The sequence below is a fragment of the Myotis lucifugus genome, unplaced genomic scaffold (genome assembly GCF_000147115.1).
Source record: "Myotis lucifugus unplaced genomic scaffold, Myoluc2.0 scaffold_19, whole genome shotgun sequence".
Lineage (NCBI taxonomy): Eukaryota > Metazoa > Chordata > Mammalia > Chiroptera > Vespertilionidae > Myotis > Myotis lucifugus.
This window is the reverse complement of record NW_005871067.1, coordinates 3,064,051-3,080,253: the sequence shown is the minus strand read 5'-3', so window position 1 is coordinate 3,080,253 and position 16,203 is coordinate 3,064,051. Positions and strand designations below refer to the sequence as shown.

Sequence of the window (16,203 nt, the reverse complement as noted above, 5' to 3'; positions counted from 1 at the left end):
GGCAAGTATCACATGATCTCACTCATATGTAGAATCTCAGGAACAAAATAAGCTGATGAACAAAATTGATCCAGAGATATAGAAGCATAGAACAGACTGTGGAATCTCAGAGGGAAGGTCTGGAGGGCGGGTGGATGGGAGTGTTCAACCAAAGAACTTGTATGCATGTATGTGTAACCCATCCATGCAGACAATAGGTTGGTGAAGGCCTGGTCGAGGTTGCGGGGGCGGGAGGGAGAAGGGGTGAGGGTATAGTAGGGGTCAGTGGGGGAAAAAGGGGGACATATGTAATAAATAAAGATTTATTGTAACAAAAAATTTAACAAAAAGTGAAAATGGGCAAAAGCTTGGTAAAATGGGATCACTAAAAAATATAAAAATCTGTGTTTAGATTATTCACCATCATAAAGTTTAAGTTTTTATGTATGAATTTTAATTGGTTTTATTTTGTGTATTAAATTATAGACTATTTAGGGGTGATTGTTTTCCTAGATATAGGTCATATTAGTTGTCTTAAAATATAATTCTTTTTTAATTATTTAAACATTGAGTGTTTTAAAACATGAACTTAAAGTTCTTATTAAAATTAAACCAGTGTATTTATTAAAGCTCTTCAAATTTATTATATTAAACTCTTGAGAAACAAAAATACTTCAAGGCAATATCCATGATTTTCTCATCAGAAGAGCTTACTTCAAAATTTATCTGGTCTTGTGCAACTTCTTTAAATTGATTTATTATCTGTTCACTAATCAGAGATTTCAATGTATTATGATTGTATATTTATGTCCCTCAAAATTTATGTCCAGTATATTTATGTCCCTCAAAATTATTTTAAAATATTAATATATATTGTACCAATTTGGTTTACTATTTTCACTCATTTTGGTTATCATATCTTTGTAATTCTGGTCTTTGACTTCTGGTAAGTGTAGAAAAGGATTTTGACAATGAGGAAAATGGCTACCTTTTTTTCACTTTTATTGTGGATATTTATGATTTATATTATAGTTTTATTTTTTCTTCATTAAACATTGTTTTATCACATTTGGCAATAATTACTGATAAAGTTTTAGAAATCTTTTAAAATACATACATGACTTTTTAAACCTTGTATTTCATATCTCTGGTACCTCCCTTTTTTTTTTTTTATTAAGGCTGCAAGGTGTGACTGTTGTAAATCTCAAGGAACTCTCAAAGAGCGCGTGCAGTGGCGTGGGGAAATGAAGCATTTCTGTGACCAGCATTGCTTATTGCGCTTCTACTGCCAGCAGAACGAGCCTAACATGACGACTCAGAAAGGACCTGAAAACTTGCATTACGGTATGTCATAACTTAGAGTGCGGTGCAACTTGAAAAACCTGTACAGTAATCTTTAGTTTTACGGATCTGAATTCAAAGCATATAATAATAAACGAATAGTTAATTTTGGAGATAGTTTAACAGCAACTTCCATAGTTTCTCTGTGTGGAAGTGTTCTATATGATGTATTTCTTTTTATTTAATTCTCTTAAATTTTTAATGTTAATTGAAGAAATATAGTGTAGTTGGGGTTGCAGAGAAGCTAAACAGAATTATAACAAAAAATTATACAAGATTCACCTACCTATTATATGTCACCTGAAATTTTAAATGAAATTCATTTGTAGCAAATTGTATGTGCCTCAGGGTAGGTTGGGAGGAGCAACAAAAGCCTTTTAGGAGCTGTGCATATCTTAAGAGTTAAATCTCAAAGGGACTGTTACTTGCAAAGTTGTGTGTGGTTTTCTGCGGGGACAAAATGGGACAAGAATTAACTCCACTTATTTAGCTCTGTATTTCAGCTCTCAAATATAATACTCTTTACTAAAAATAGCTTAAAATATTTCTTTAGTAATTATTTTAAAACATTAAAATTTAATGACAAAAATAGATTAGGAAATTCTGAAGAAAGTGATATTTGTCTCATTTAAAATTTGTTTACGTTTTTATTTTTTAGATCAGGGTTGTCAGATGTCCCGATCCAAAATGATGGTAAGTATTGCTTAAATAAAGTGATAACTATTGATAAGTTTAAATGTGAGGATATAAAAAAATAATCAGTTCAATTTAATCTGATTGCAATAAGAAAAGATTCTTTACTTTCCTCTGTTAGGACAGTTGAAGTATTCAAATGAATTACCTAATACTAAAACAGGTACTTTCATACATGCTAAGGAATATAAAGGTGAATAATTATGACCCCTCCCTACCTTGTGAAGCACCCATAATAGATGCATCTTTAAGACAGTAGCAAAAGATGTTTGAAATGATTGCCTGTGTCTGTTCTGGTAGCTGTAAGAAAGCTTCTAAACAGTTGAGTAGAAGATAGACTGGATGAAAAGGAATGATAATATGCAAAGGGCATGCATATTTGGCAAAATAGTTTTTTTTAGGTCCAAGCTTAAAGGGGAACCTGTGGTGGAATCCTGGGAAATAATGGTGAAAGGATGGGCTGAGCCAGATCATTAATGGCTTTGTGCATTTATTTCTGAAAAATAGGAATGTGAAGATCTATGTTGGAGCTAGGGCTTCTGAATTTTTATTGATTTGAGATAGAGAGGGAGAAAGATGTGAGAGAAATATCAATCGGTTGCCTCCCACATGCACCCTGACTGAGGATTGAACCCAAAACCTAGGTATGTGCCCTGACCAGAATCAAACCCACAACCCTTGGCCAGGACTGAATTACCTGATTTTAATATCAGGAACTTTGATTTATGCTGAGGAACATGAAGGTGATCACTCCCTGTTTTGTTATCTTTGTGCAGCTATCAGGCAACTTCCCAACCTTATTTCAAATATGTAAGTGTTTTTTATATATTTTTTAATTTATTTGAGAGAGGTAGGGAGAGGGAGAGCAAGATGGAAACATCAATGATGAGAGAGAATCATTGATTGGCTGCCTCCTGCACACCCCCTACTGGGGATTGAGCCCACAACAAGGGCATATGCCCTTGACTGGAATCGAACCTAGGAGCTTTCAACCTGCATGATGCTCTGTCCACTAAGCCAAACCAGCTAGGGCCCCATGGCACTTTCGAGGTCACTTGCAGACATGTGCAGAGCGATGAAAAATGTGACTTGTGTAAATGCATCCTCTGCCAGGTTGAACAAGGCAAGGCTTTACCTTCTTGTCTTTCTCATTCCATAGTACACCAGTGTCCTTTTCACAGTCTGTGATTAGTGCATGTTTTTCATATTTTTGTGCTTTTTGTTGGTGATTTGGCTGTTTAAAAGTTCCTCTGATCATAGCACTGAAGTGCTGACTATTGGGCCTATGTACCAAAATGCTGAAATGTGCCTTTTGGAGGAGATTCCTATGTTGTTAGTTGAGCTTCAGTCAGTTAGCTGTGAGTTGAGGGTCCATGAATCAACAATATGGTACACCCAGAGAGAGGAACAAGAAATTCATCAGTCTGTATAGGACTTTAGCAACTCGAAGTGCTAGAGTCAAGTCTATAGTGTATAGTGTGTGGTGAAGCTGTGGAAGAGGTGGAGTAGTGATGACTTGTGGGTTCATGAGCTTACACCTGATTTCAAAAGCATAGTGAGCATCACTGTTGTGAGACTTTAGCTCACATGTTACCCAGGCAGGAAGATGTTAAATTCATCCTGCCTAGTGCTCTCTTAGCTCACACATCTTAAGACTATATGGAGTGAAACTGTTAAACTAGAGGCCAGGTGGGTTTTGCATATCAGGATGCTGTAGGAGAAGACCTATGTGTTATGAAGGAAAAGAGTTATATGGGCAAGCAGGTTTTCAGCACTGGTAAGACTGGCTGTTTTTACAAGGTCATTGGCAAACGAACCTATATAATTAATACAAGTGACCTCCAAAGCTCCTGATTTTAAATCATTCAAAGATTGTGCTATTGTGTGCCAGTGTCAAGGTTAATTTTAAGCACAAACCCCTCACGGTGTACAGACCCCCACACACAGTCCATGAGCACTTCAAAGAGGAAAAGCTGAATTGTCTGCTATTAACTGGAGATGGGACCAAAAAAGTTTGAAATATTTTCTGAGATTCTACAACTGCTTTATCCTAGAAGTTGAACACTACCTCTAAAATGAAAACCTTGCTTTCAAGTTATTATTATTGGATAATATATTTTGCCATGAAGAACTCAAAAATGCCCATTTTAATTTAGGTCTTTTTTGCCCCCAAACACTCCTTCTCATCCAACTCTTTGATCAGGGCATATTGAAATCGTTTTCAAGGCCCACTTCATGAGAGCTGGTGAGGAGGCCCTCAACACCAATAAGGAAAGTACTATGATGGTCTTCTGGAAATCACTGTATGTGACATTATTGATTATGATGCCACAGCCCAGGACAGCATCAGTATGCTTTTGTGAATAACTGTTGGGAAATTTGACCAGACTCTGTGTAAAAAATTTCAGTCTTTGAAGGTGTTACAGAAAATAAAAGAACAGTGTTAAAAAAACAATGCCTATTATACACGAATAAGTGGAGAAGGCTTTGGGGACATGAAGGAAGAAGATGCGGAGTAAGTTTTGACAGAGAAAGCAGTAAAGCCTACTAATGAAGACCTGGACAAGATGGCAAAACAAGGCATCAGATTAAATGGTGAAAGTCAGCTTAAGACTCCCAACAGCAGCCAAAATATTAGAATGGAATTTTGCCTTGGGAAAGGTTGTTAATGACACAGAAGCATGTGATCCTATGCCTGAGCAAAGCCTTTATTTGAAGCGCCACTGTATTTGCACCTTACATTAAGACACTTAAAAGATGTGATGTGAAAAGCCTGGCAGACAAGGTTTAGTTAAAATTTGAAGCCATTTTTGGAGAGAAAATTGCTGACATGGCAAGTTGCCAGAGCCCAGCTTCTGAGGTAGCTGTCACCCTGCCACCCTCATTGATGTCTTCCTTGTCTGCAGAATAAGCTCCATCACTTCTCCTTTGGTGACTGTGGGGCGTGCCAAGGTCAAGAGATCTCACCCCACAGTGCATTGCCTGGTATACATCCTGCAGCTCTGCCAACAGTAAGGTGCTAATGTTCTTATAAAAATTTAAATGCTGAGTCTGATTTACATCAGACCTGATTTACATCAGGTCTGTGTACATATGTACTCACATTAATGAGTGCAAGTACTACTGTCCAGTATGTGTGTACTGCATGCATACATGTTTGTTGAGAGTTGATGACCGCTGGAGCAATTATACAACAACTAGGGGCCCAGTGCACAAATTTGTGCACCTTGAAAGAAACTGGGCTGCGAGGCTGCGATGGGCACAGGGGCGGGTCTTGGCCCATCCTCCATGCCCCTACTTGGCCCCTCCCACCACGACCCCCAGTCTCCTGTCTGCCGGCAGCCCCGCTCATGCCACTGCTGTTCCCATGCGCTGATGGCGTCAGCCCCACTCACACCCGCTGACAGCGCAGAGCAATTGGGGCCAGCGCCAGCAGTGGGTGCAAGTGGGGCCGGAGCTGTCAGCAGGTACGAGCAGCGGCTGCTGCCCCGATCGCCCCTCAGCAGCAGGGGAGGTGGAGAAGCCCTCGGGCGATCAGGGTTGGCAGCAACCGCTTGCACCTGCTGATGGTGCCGAGTGATCAGGACCAGCACCAGGCACCGGGAATGGATGTGAGCGGCAGCTCCAGCACCGGCTGCAGGTGCGAGTGGGAATGGCACCAGCAGCGGGTGCAAGAGGCAGCTGCTGGCCCTGATCGCCCCTCAGGAGCAGGAGGAGGTGGAGAAGCCCTGAGGGGTGATTGGGGCCGGCAGCTGCCACTCACACCGGCTGATGCGCTGAGCGATCGTGGCTGGTGCCGGGTGCTGGCAGCGGATGTGAGTGGGGCTGGTGCCGGTAGCAGGTGTGAGTGCCGGGTGGGACCGGAGCACATGGGAGCAAAGCATTTTCAGTAACCACCAGAGGCTCACCCCAATGACAGCGACAGGCGCCCTGCCTTGGTCTGGCGCCCCGGCTCACCTGCTCTACCATCCCGCTGCGGCCAACGCCTGCCATGTTCCATGCTCTGCCGCCTGCTGCTGATGCCCACTGTGTTCCACATGCGCCCCCTGGTGGTCAGCACACACCATAGCGACCAGTTGTTTGGTTGTTCAGTTGTTCCGCCGTTTGGTCTATTTGCATATTAGGATTTTATATATGTAGATAGATGCTGTAATCATACTGTTAAAAAGAAATGCTGCATATTATTATGTGTAAGAAATATGTATTATATAAAGTGTTTCAACAGAAACAAGATGATGTATTGATTTGTTAAAAATGTGACCAGATCCTGGCAGGAACCTACCCCTGTATTTCCTTTTAAAGCAAAGTTTCAGTGTTCATGGTGACTGTGTAAAACAGAACTACAAGTGAACTGAGTGTGTTAATATTCTATATGTTTTCCCCCTGTCATTGGGTGATATGGAGAGCACCTTAACTTTAGTTCCTTTTGCACAGAGCTTCAGCTAATTTTCAATTTTGTGTTTTTTCCCCCCAGTTGCAAATAATGCTACAGTGAACATAGTGAAAATATTTGAGAGACTATACGTTTCTGAAATTACATTTGTTGTGACATGGGAAATATATGACTTAAAGTTTGGTAATATATTTGGTAATTTTTTAAATCATTTTCCTTATCCTTTCAAAGTTAGTAACATGTATAAGCTGCTTATCCAACAGAGGGAGCTAGAGTATCACATAGACATACTAACTGCAGGAACTTTTTACCTTCCTCAAATAAATTTAAGAGCCAAAGTATTTTAAAAATTCTGACTCATAACCTTGGTTTTGTACCTAAAAATGAGGTGTGTTATTTTTTTTTAGGTTTTTTAAAATATATTTTCATTGATTTCAGAGAGGAAGGGGGAGAGAGAGAGAGAGAGAGAGAGAGAGAGAGAGAGAGAGAGAAACATCAATGATGAGAATCATTGATTGGCTGCCTCCTGCACGCCCCCTACTGGGGATCGAGCCTGCAACCCAGGCATATGCTCTTGACCAGAATTGAACTTGGGACCCTTCAGTCTGCAGGCCAACACTCTAGCCACTGAGCCAAACCGGCTAGGGCTTGTGTTACGTTTTTATTTATTTTCTTTTTTAAAAAAAATATATTTTATTGATTTTTTGCAGAGAGGAAGGGAGAGGGATAGAGAGTTAGAAACATCGATGAGAGAGAAACATCTATCAGCTGCCTCCTGCACACCCCCTAGTTGGGATGTGCCCGCAACCAAGGTACATGCCCTTGACCGGAATCGAACCCGGGACCCTTCAGTCCGCAGGCCGATGCTCTATTCACTGAGCCAAACCGGCTAGGGCTGTGTTATGTTTTTAAAAGACATGCTGATGATATCCTTTGAAGGTAACACAGATCTGTAGAATGACCAATTACTACTGCTTTGCCAGTGGCCAGGATAGATTCCTTTTATCCTAACTGATTCTACCAGATTAAGGCTGTGGTAAACATAATATTAACACTCCGGTGTGGGGTGAATTTCCCGCCAAAATATAAGATGGCTCTGTCTTTTGGTTTTGTTCCATCCACCAAAAGGGTGGATTACAAACAAATATTTGGTAATACGCAGTTACAATCGGCCCGAGTTTACACGTTTCCCGCACTCCACCGCAAATCTATATGAACCGAGTTAAAGACGGCTCCCGAGGAGTACGCGCAATTCACGCGAGCCGACTTAACTCGTTTCCCGCACTCCAAGTGTTAATAACACAATTTAGTTTTACTCTTACTGTCTTCCCTCCACAGGCACTAAAAACCAGATTATCTATTCCCAGCAGGAAGTAATATAAAATAAAATGTTTCTCTTTGCCTCTGTAGGGTTCAGCACCACCCCCTTCTCCAACACCCAATAAAGAGATGAAGAATAAAGCGGTTCTTTGCAAACCTTTAACAATGACAAAAGCTACTTATTGTAAACCTCACATGCAGACCAAATCTTGTCAAACAGGTAACTTTGGGGGAATTTGACTTATACACTTCCCTGTATTTATACCTCACTTAATGAAATTCCCGGTTTTCTCAAAAGTAGGCTATGAATAAATTTACTTTGTCATTTTCTGTTGATTTTGCCTATTTAATTTTAGACATTTCCTTGAGAATATGACATATTATTTTAAATCATTTATGAAAATTAATCTGTGATAAAGGCCTAGGATACAAGTTAATGTTACCGGTGAAATAATGTCATGGCAAAATTTTTTGGCGAAGACCCACTAAAGTTATAGTACTCCCTCTGATCATCATCTCTAAGTGTGATCTGTAATAACAGCAATGCTGTTTCCTTCCCAGAATAAGATGAAATAATTCAAATACATATTTTCATCAAATTTAAATGTTAGGTATATTCTGCTTTTTAGATTTAATCTTTTTGTCGGGGAATCTGTAAGTTGTCAGGAACTATATATTGTTTTTAAAGGTTGTTTTCTTTCTATGAAAAAAAAGCTCTTAATTCTATTTGTACTCCCTATAAGACAACAGCTACTTTATTCAGGTTTTTTTTTTTTAAATTACCTAATTTTGTGAAGAGTGGGAATTTATTTTAAATGAGGACTGAGACACTTAAGTTTTTCTTTGTTACAATATTATTATTCTAACACTGAAAGCTTTGTAGCAGTGCTAGTTAACGAGCTCCCTCATCGCATGTTGCATTTGCAGATGACAATTGGAAGACAGAGTATGTCCCAGTGCCTATCCCTGTGCCTGTATATATTCCAGTGCCTATGCACATGTACAGCCAGAATATTCCTGTCCCCACTACAGTTCCTGTACCAGTAAGTTGGATTTCAACTTATTTTCCATTGTGAGATGTATGAGTCATGGGTGGGAGAATGGTGCTGTTGCAGTTACTGCTTCAGTGAAGCTAGCAAACGGGGTTGAGTCGGCCTTTCTTCAATAGTTAACTTATGGATAGGTGTGTGCTTGAGTCTCAGTTGGTGATGGCTTTGTGTAGAATTGGGTATATGTTTATCTTTGAGAGTGAAGTTCAGCAGATGCCTATGTTTGCTTTATTTCCATTGTATTTTATATTAGTTCATATTAAAAAAAATATTTGTGAAGCTGTTTAAGGCTTAGAACTGAAACATGGGTTAGAGTTGTATATCAAATATCATTATACTTCATTATAAACCATTTGTAGTACTTACTACTCTATATCAGGGCTTGTCTATTGTAGCCTCCTGGGAAACAGCTATTGGTTTCATTAAAATTAAGATGTAGAAATAAATTATCTGTAATGTTATTCCAGCTCTAAAATTGCTGGTAGTTTTTTAAAATAATATATCAGTTAATAATATATTAGATCATTAATCTTTACTCCAAACATGAACACTGGTGGAGATTTTTCCAGGTGGCTACTCTGTGCTTATATGTCATACTAGAGGCCTGGTGCACTAAATTTGGGCATGGGTGCGGTCCCTAGGTCTGGCCGATGATCAAAGTGCGAGCGTCTTGCGTGGAAGGGCAGTTTCCAGCTGACCTCTGGGCCCTGGGCAGCACTGGGGCCTGCGTGCCCCCCTCTGCTTGAGTCATGACACCCGAGTCCCCACTCGGAGATGCAGTCAGCGCGGCCAGATGCCATGGGCCGGGGCGCAACATGGGCCTCTGGGCCGCCCAGCGGTGCCACACGGAAGCCGGGCGGGTAGCGTGCTCTCTCCCAGCCGGCCTTGCAAACCGGCTCCTGCATGAACCCACGGGGAGCCCGACCAGCCCCTGCAGTCCTGGCGGCTGTGGCCTGGCTCACCTGGAAGCCCATTGGGGCCTGCAGTGCCTCCACTGCCACCTGCTGCCAGTGCCTCAAGCTGATGCCCGCCATGTTCCGCGCCGCCCTCTGGTGGTCAGCGCACATCATAGTGAGCGGTCGAACTCTCGGTCGAACTCCTGGTCGAACTCCTCGTCGAGGGGACAATTTGCATATTAGGCTTTTATTATATAGGATATTTTACATATCATATTATAAAACATATATACATATACATGGTGGGAGAAGCAGGGGGCTTCCATTTCTCCCTGTCAGCGTGTCTGCATTACTCAATGCCTGGTGCTTAATAAATTTTAGATATTTTTCTTATAATCATTGTTATTCCCCAAGCAGAGTACTGGTTCTAGCTTCTATACTCCCATAGTACTTTTATATATATTACTGTTATAACATCAATCCTACTGCATCACTGTTGCTGGTTTATATCTCCCTTTTCAACTGTACTCTGAATTCTTTGAGTGCAAAGAGTACTGCCTGTTCATCTATATATCTTCAGATTTTAATGCAGAACTTGGCAGATAAGCAGGCCATAGATAAGAAATATATTTAATCTCTCTTGCCAACTCTGATTGATAATCCTTGCAGAAATGATGTGTTGATGATAACTCAAAAGTTATTTTTCTTTAATTTTTATTTCAAAAGGCAGTTGCTTGTATTCTGGGCTTTCTTGTCATAGGTGACATCTTAGTCATTTTTTTTTGTTGTTGTTGTTTTAATCCTCACCTGAGGATATTTTCCCATTGATTAGAGTGGAAAGGAGGGGGAGAGAGAGGGAGAAATATCAATGTGAGAGAGACACATTGATTGGTTGCCTCCTGCAGATGCCCCAACTGGGGCCAGGGATCGAGCCTGCAACTGAGGTACATGCCCTTGACTGGAATTGAATCTGGGACACTTCAGTCTTTGGGCCGACGCTCTATCCACTGAGCCAAACCAGCTAGGGCAGCATCTTAGTTTTGATAGGTGTTCTTTTCAAGGTTTTTATCCAATACTAGAGGCCCGGTGCACGAAATTCATGCAAGAGTAGGGCTTCCTTCCCCTGGCTGCTGGCACCGGCTTCCCTCTGGCACCTGGGACCTGGGCTTCCCTCGCAGCTCCGGCGTTGTCCGGAAGGTCGTCTGGAATAACATCCAGAAGGACATCCTGTCTAATTAGCGTATTATGCTTTTATTATTATAGATGGAATGATAAAGTAGACCATGTGTCAGAATAATTTTTACTTTAGAAAAATACCTTTAAAATTTTTTAAAAATTGATTATAGAGAGAGAGGAAGGGAGAGAGAGAGAGAAATATTGAAGTGAAAGAGAAACATCAATCAGCTCCCTCCTGCACATCCCCTACTGGGGATTGATCCTGCAACCCACGCATGTGCCCTGACAGGGAATTGAACTGGTGACCTTCTGGTGCATGGGATGATGCACAACCAACTGAGCCACACCAGCCAGGGCTAGAAAAATACCTTTTAATGTTGAGCAAACCTAACAGTAAATACTTTGGTGAATTAGGTGCCAGTACCTGTTTTTCTGCCGGCCCGGGTGGACAGCAGCGAGAAGAACCCTGCAGGAGCTGAGGAGCTAAAAAGCAAAGTTTCTTCAGATCCTCTTGATACCGAATTGCTCACAATGACAGACATGATGACTGAAGAGGAGGGGAAAACAAATGCTGCTAACATCAACAGTGAGCTACACTGTATTACACCTTGTGGATGAGTGTGTTGTTGGTTTTTACTAAGTGCTGTAATTGTTATAGTATGTTCCAGGGCATTTTAATCCTTGGTGTAGGAGTGGGGGAAGATTGTAATAGAAGTGTATTTTATGTTAAGAGAGCCAAGCTATATCTTGCCAGGTGCTCTCTTATGGGAAGTCCAATTTTAAGAAGAAATTTGTAGGGTCCTTTTTTAAATTGTAAAAGGATTTGACTTGCATGATCAACTAAAAATTATTCTTGTTTTAATGGACTAGCTCAGATACAAAACTAATTTGTAGTAGGCTTTAATAATCCAGACTCTTATTTTGTAATAGTTATCCCCAATTTTGTTTTATTGATAATACTAATGTCATTTGCATGATCTAAACCAAGGTTTATTGTAACTTCTGTTAGGGCAGTGTTTGCCAAATGGTATAGCACGATGAGTGTGTTGTGGATGTTTCTGTCTCTTAGAATATTTCTTCCCCTGAGTCCTCTGGTGACAACAGTCCTGTTTCAATCATGAGCTAAATCCCTTTAGAGTACAATAGAAACATTATAAATTCTATATATTTTACAATGTGACAGTATTTTTGAAGCACTTTGTTAGGGAGTTAAAAATGAATTTCATGGATTGAGACCAGTTTTTTTTTTTAATTGTTTTAAAAATATATTCTTATTGATTTCAGAGAAGAAGGGAGAGAGAGATAGAAACATCAATGATGAGAATCATTGATCAGCTGCCTTTTGCACGCCCCCTACTGGGGATCCAGCCTGAAACCTGGTCATTTGCCCTTGACCAGAATCAAACCCTTAGTCCGCAGGCTGATGCTTTATCCACTGAGCCAAACCAGCTAGGGCTCAGGTTTCTATTTTTTTAGTGAACACACAAAATGTCAGCTTAAATTCCCTTATAGAAAGGGTAGTATTTTGTGAAACCTTTGTTTCCTGTGTGGGTGTGCATGAATGCTTGTCTGTCTTTCTGTCTTCCACTAGCATCCTGAACCTAGATAAAATGTATTTCTTACTGAGGGCTGCAATACAAAAACGCTTGAAAGCAACTGATCAAAATATTAGAAGACAGTTGTTTATAAGTATGTATTGAATGACATGAAAAACCTAGGTCACAATTCAGGGAAAATGTTGAAAAATTGCAGTTATCCATCCTCATTATTTTACTTTTGACAAAAAATTGCTTTTAGAAATACTCTCAATATCAGAGATGATTTACTAACAAAGCATGCCTATTAACTTTTGAAAAGGGCCAGTCAGAAACTTACCAGAGTAAAAGTTTTTGTGTATTTAAGATTATCTAATAATTATAAAGTTTATAGTAGTTAACTTCAAGATAGCTATATATACCTTTTCCTTTTGTGACATATTAATATAAGGATTCTTGTTTTGCATTTACAATTAACTGACTTTCTTTTGCCAGGTGTAGGTATCGTTGAGTTCTTTTTTGATTTCTAATGACAGTGTGGATTGATTACAGGTGTAATTATTGAGACTGACATAATTGGTTCAGATATCTTGAAGGACTCTGACCTAGAGACACAGTCCAGCATGCCTGATGTACCATATGAACCAGACTTGGATATCGAAATAGATTTTCCAAGAGGTATTCAAAGTGCTATTTTATTCTTTTAATATGAACCTATGGTTATGGAATTTAGTTAATGGAGTCATAATTGTGGTTATGATCATTAGGCATTTAGCGTTCATGTCATTGCATTTACTGTTAATATTTGTCTTTTATTTTTTACCCAAATAAAACTCAACAGTTAACTTCTTTTTAAAAAAATATATTTTTATTGATTTTAGAGAGGAAGGGAGAGGGAGAGAGAGAGAGAAACATCAATGATGAGAGAGAACCATTGATGGGCTGCTTCCTGCATGCCCCCCATTTGGGATCAAGCCCACAACCGGGGCATGTGCCCCTGACCAGAAGAATTGAACCCAGGACCCTTCAGTCTGCAGGCTGACGCTCTCTCCACTAAGCCACACCAGCTAGGGCAACAATTTACTTCTGAATGACTCATAGGATTGCTTTGTAGGGACTTAAGAATTTTTTAGAGCCTTAAAAAGAAACTTTCTCAAAGTAATTCATTATATAAAATTTTGAAAATAGAGAAGGATAAGAAGTGTTTGTATTTTTAAAAAATTTAAATAAAATATCAGTAGTAAGTTTCTTAAGATCCTTTTGAAAATCAAGTTGACCTTCAAAGGGAAAAAGTATTATCAGGTCTTTTGTTGTAAAAGAAATGTGTTCTACTTTCACTATTTTCTTAATCTATTGATGACAATTAAGCACATTGAATTGAATGTAAAGCATTTTATTTTAGGAAAGATTTAATAGATTGAAACAGATTTGTATGAGACCATTTAGATCTTACAATTGAATTTCAGGTTATAATAATTTTTCTGATACCGATTTACATGAAAATTTCATGTTGATATTCATTGTACATATTTGTTAAGAGTCTGAACAGGTTTTATCAGAACTCATAGGCCATGTTAGGTACAGAAGATCATTTATTCTCCACCCCAGCACAGGTTGTTCCCATATACAGGTGCCTGTTTACATCCTTTGGCTATTTCTTTATTGGCTGTGTTATATAACATAAACCTCTGCTATTACATTTGGAATAAAAGTTCTGATTTCTTTTTCAGCTGCTGAGGAGCTTGATATGGAAAACGAATTTTTATTACCACCTGTTTTTGGGGAAGAATATGAGGAACAGCCTAGACCTCGATCTAAAAAAAAGGTATAAAATTAATAGTATTTTTGCGTTTGGTTAATATCTCTATATAGTAATATCTCTATATAGCTATAGAGTAAGGATACAGTGGTGCTCACTTGTGCCTGAGAATATGGAAAGATACTTTGTTTTCTAGATTTTTAAGAGGTAAAGTCTTTATTACTTCATTTTTAGGTAATAAAAATGTCTCAGATTTAATTGTAACTTCATAGAAGAAGAGTAAATATTATTGCCACTTAATTTTTTCAGTTTTATCTTGATAAAAGGTTGATAAAAGGTTGACATAGATAAAAGGTTGACATAGTTGCAAGTAAATTCAATTCTTTGACAGGAATTGAGACTATTTTCTAGGGAGTTGTTTTTTCCATCATTATTATTTTTTTAAAAAATATATATTTTATTGATTTCAAAGAGGAAGGGAGAGAAAGATAGAAACATCAATGATGAGAGAGAATCATTGATTGGCTGCCTCCTGCATGCCCCCTACTGGGGACCGAGCCCGCAACCCAGACATGTGCCCTTGACTGGAATTGAACTCGGGACCCTTTAGTCCACAGGCCAACGCTCTATCCATTGAGCCAAACCAGCTAGGGCCATCATTATTATTTTTAAAATATAATTTTATTGATTTCAGAGAGGAAGGGATAGGGAGACATAGAAACATCAATGATAAGAGAGAATCATTGATTGACTGCTTCCTGCACACTCCTTACTGGGGATGGAGCTTGCAACCTCAGCATGTGCCCCAGCTGGGAATCGAATTGTGACTTTCCTGGTTCATAGGTTGATGCTCAACAACTGAGCCACACCAGCTGGGCTCCATCATTATTTTTGACTAGAGGCCCGGTGCACAAAAATTTGTGCGGGTGGGGGGGGTGTTCTTCAGCCTACCCCTCTCACAGTCCGGGAACCCTCAGAGGATGTCTTACTGACCGCTTAGTCCCGCTCCCCACGGGGAGCGGGCCTAAGCCACAGTCTGGCCTCCCTCTGCAGGAGGCGACCAGGCTGATCAGGGGAAGGCACCGCCCCCATCACCCTGCTGCTGCTGCCACTGCCAGCTGTGGCTGCGGTGGCTGCGAGGCCTGAGCCTTGGCGTCAAGGCTGCCGAACCCATGGCTGCCTGAGCCCTGGGCCTCACAGCTGCTGTGGCTTTGTCCGGATGGATGTCTGGAAGATGTCTGCCCTAATTAGCATATTACCTTTTTATTAGTATAGATGAGACTAATCAGTGATGTTGGAATATGCAGTTGATTATATCCAGTTTCATTTAAGCATATCAACACATAGGAAGACATCTTGGACACTAATAGATTCAGGTAGGCCAAATTAACAGGTGTAATTTTAAAAAATATTTTAACATCAACTTTATTTCTGATTTCCAACATAAATTAAGGTCCAAAGGGGAAAAAAACTTTCACAAATTTCCCCCAAAAGAAAGAAAATGAAAAAGGAGTACCCTGCAGTAGAATGTAGTTGGACTTTTCACATCACAAAAATTAACTCAAAATGAGTCAATAGACCTAAATGTAAGAACTAAAAAACTCTTAGGAAAAAAAACTCTTAGAAGAAAACATAGGCCTCAATCTTCATTACCTTGGGTTTCTTAGATATAACAGAAAAAGCACAAGGAACAAAAGGAAAAAAGATGAATTGGATTATGTCAAAATTTAAAACTTTTGTACAGCAAACAGTGCCATCAAGAAAGTGAAAAGGAGTTGAGTGGTCATTTCCTTTATGGTGGAATTATTATAAAGTTCTTCAATTTATCTTTTACATTAATATTTATTATCCTTTTATTTCAGATTATTAGTTTATGTCATATATTTATTTTCTCATCAGTGACTCAAAGCAGAAGTTAATAAAATTTTATTGTACACAATGGTTTATGTAGAAATATGGCATTCCTGCAGATATATTTCAACGCATGTTATAGGTAACTATTCTCAGATTCAGGAATACCAGTCAATTCTAAGAATATCAATATATTCTCTTTAATTTGCAT

At 39.4% G+C, this 16,203-nt stretch overlaps 1 protein-coding gene across 21 annotated transcripts in view; it reads left to right on the top strand.

Annotated features, from left to right (window-relative positions):
* The window catches only part of ZMYM2 (zinc finger MYM-type containing 2), a 150,278-nt gene that overhangs the window by 112,825 nt on the left and 21,250 nt on the right, over nt 1–16,203 (top strand). For 16 of the 21 annotated variants that reach the window (XR_002828421.1, XR_002828418.1, XR_002828417.1 and 13 more), the window contains 8 exons: nt 1,158–1,323; nt 1,979–2,013; nt 4,920–5,024; nt 7,817–7,946; nt 8,654–8,769; nt 11,262–11,433; nt 12,935–13,060; nt 14,113–14,207. Coding sequence is in view for 13 of the 21 variants with exons in the window: in XM_014452884.2 (XP_014308370.1) it covers nt 1,158–1,323; nt 1,979–2,013; nt 4,920–5,024; nt 7,817–7,946; nt 8,654–8,769; nt 11,262–11,433; nt 12,935–13,060; nt 14,113–14,207 (945 nt within the window). In the remaining 8 variants the exon portion in view is untranslated. Of the gene's footprint in view, nt 1–1,157; nt 1,324–1,978; nt 2,014–4,919; nt 5,025–7,816; nt 7,947–8,653; nt 8,770–11,261; nt 11,434–12,934; nt 13,061–14,112; nt 14,208–16,003; nt 16,135–16,203 lie in introns of all 21 variants that reach the window. The other 5 variants (XM_006085480.3, XM_023751133.1, XR_002828423.1 and 2 more) reach the window with 4 other exon arrangements.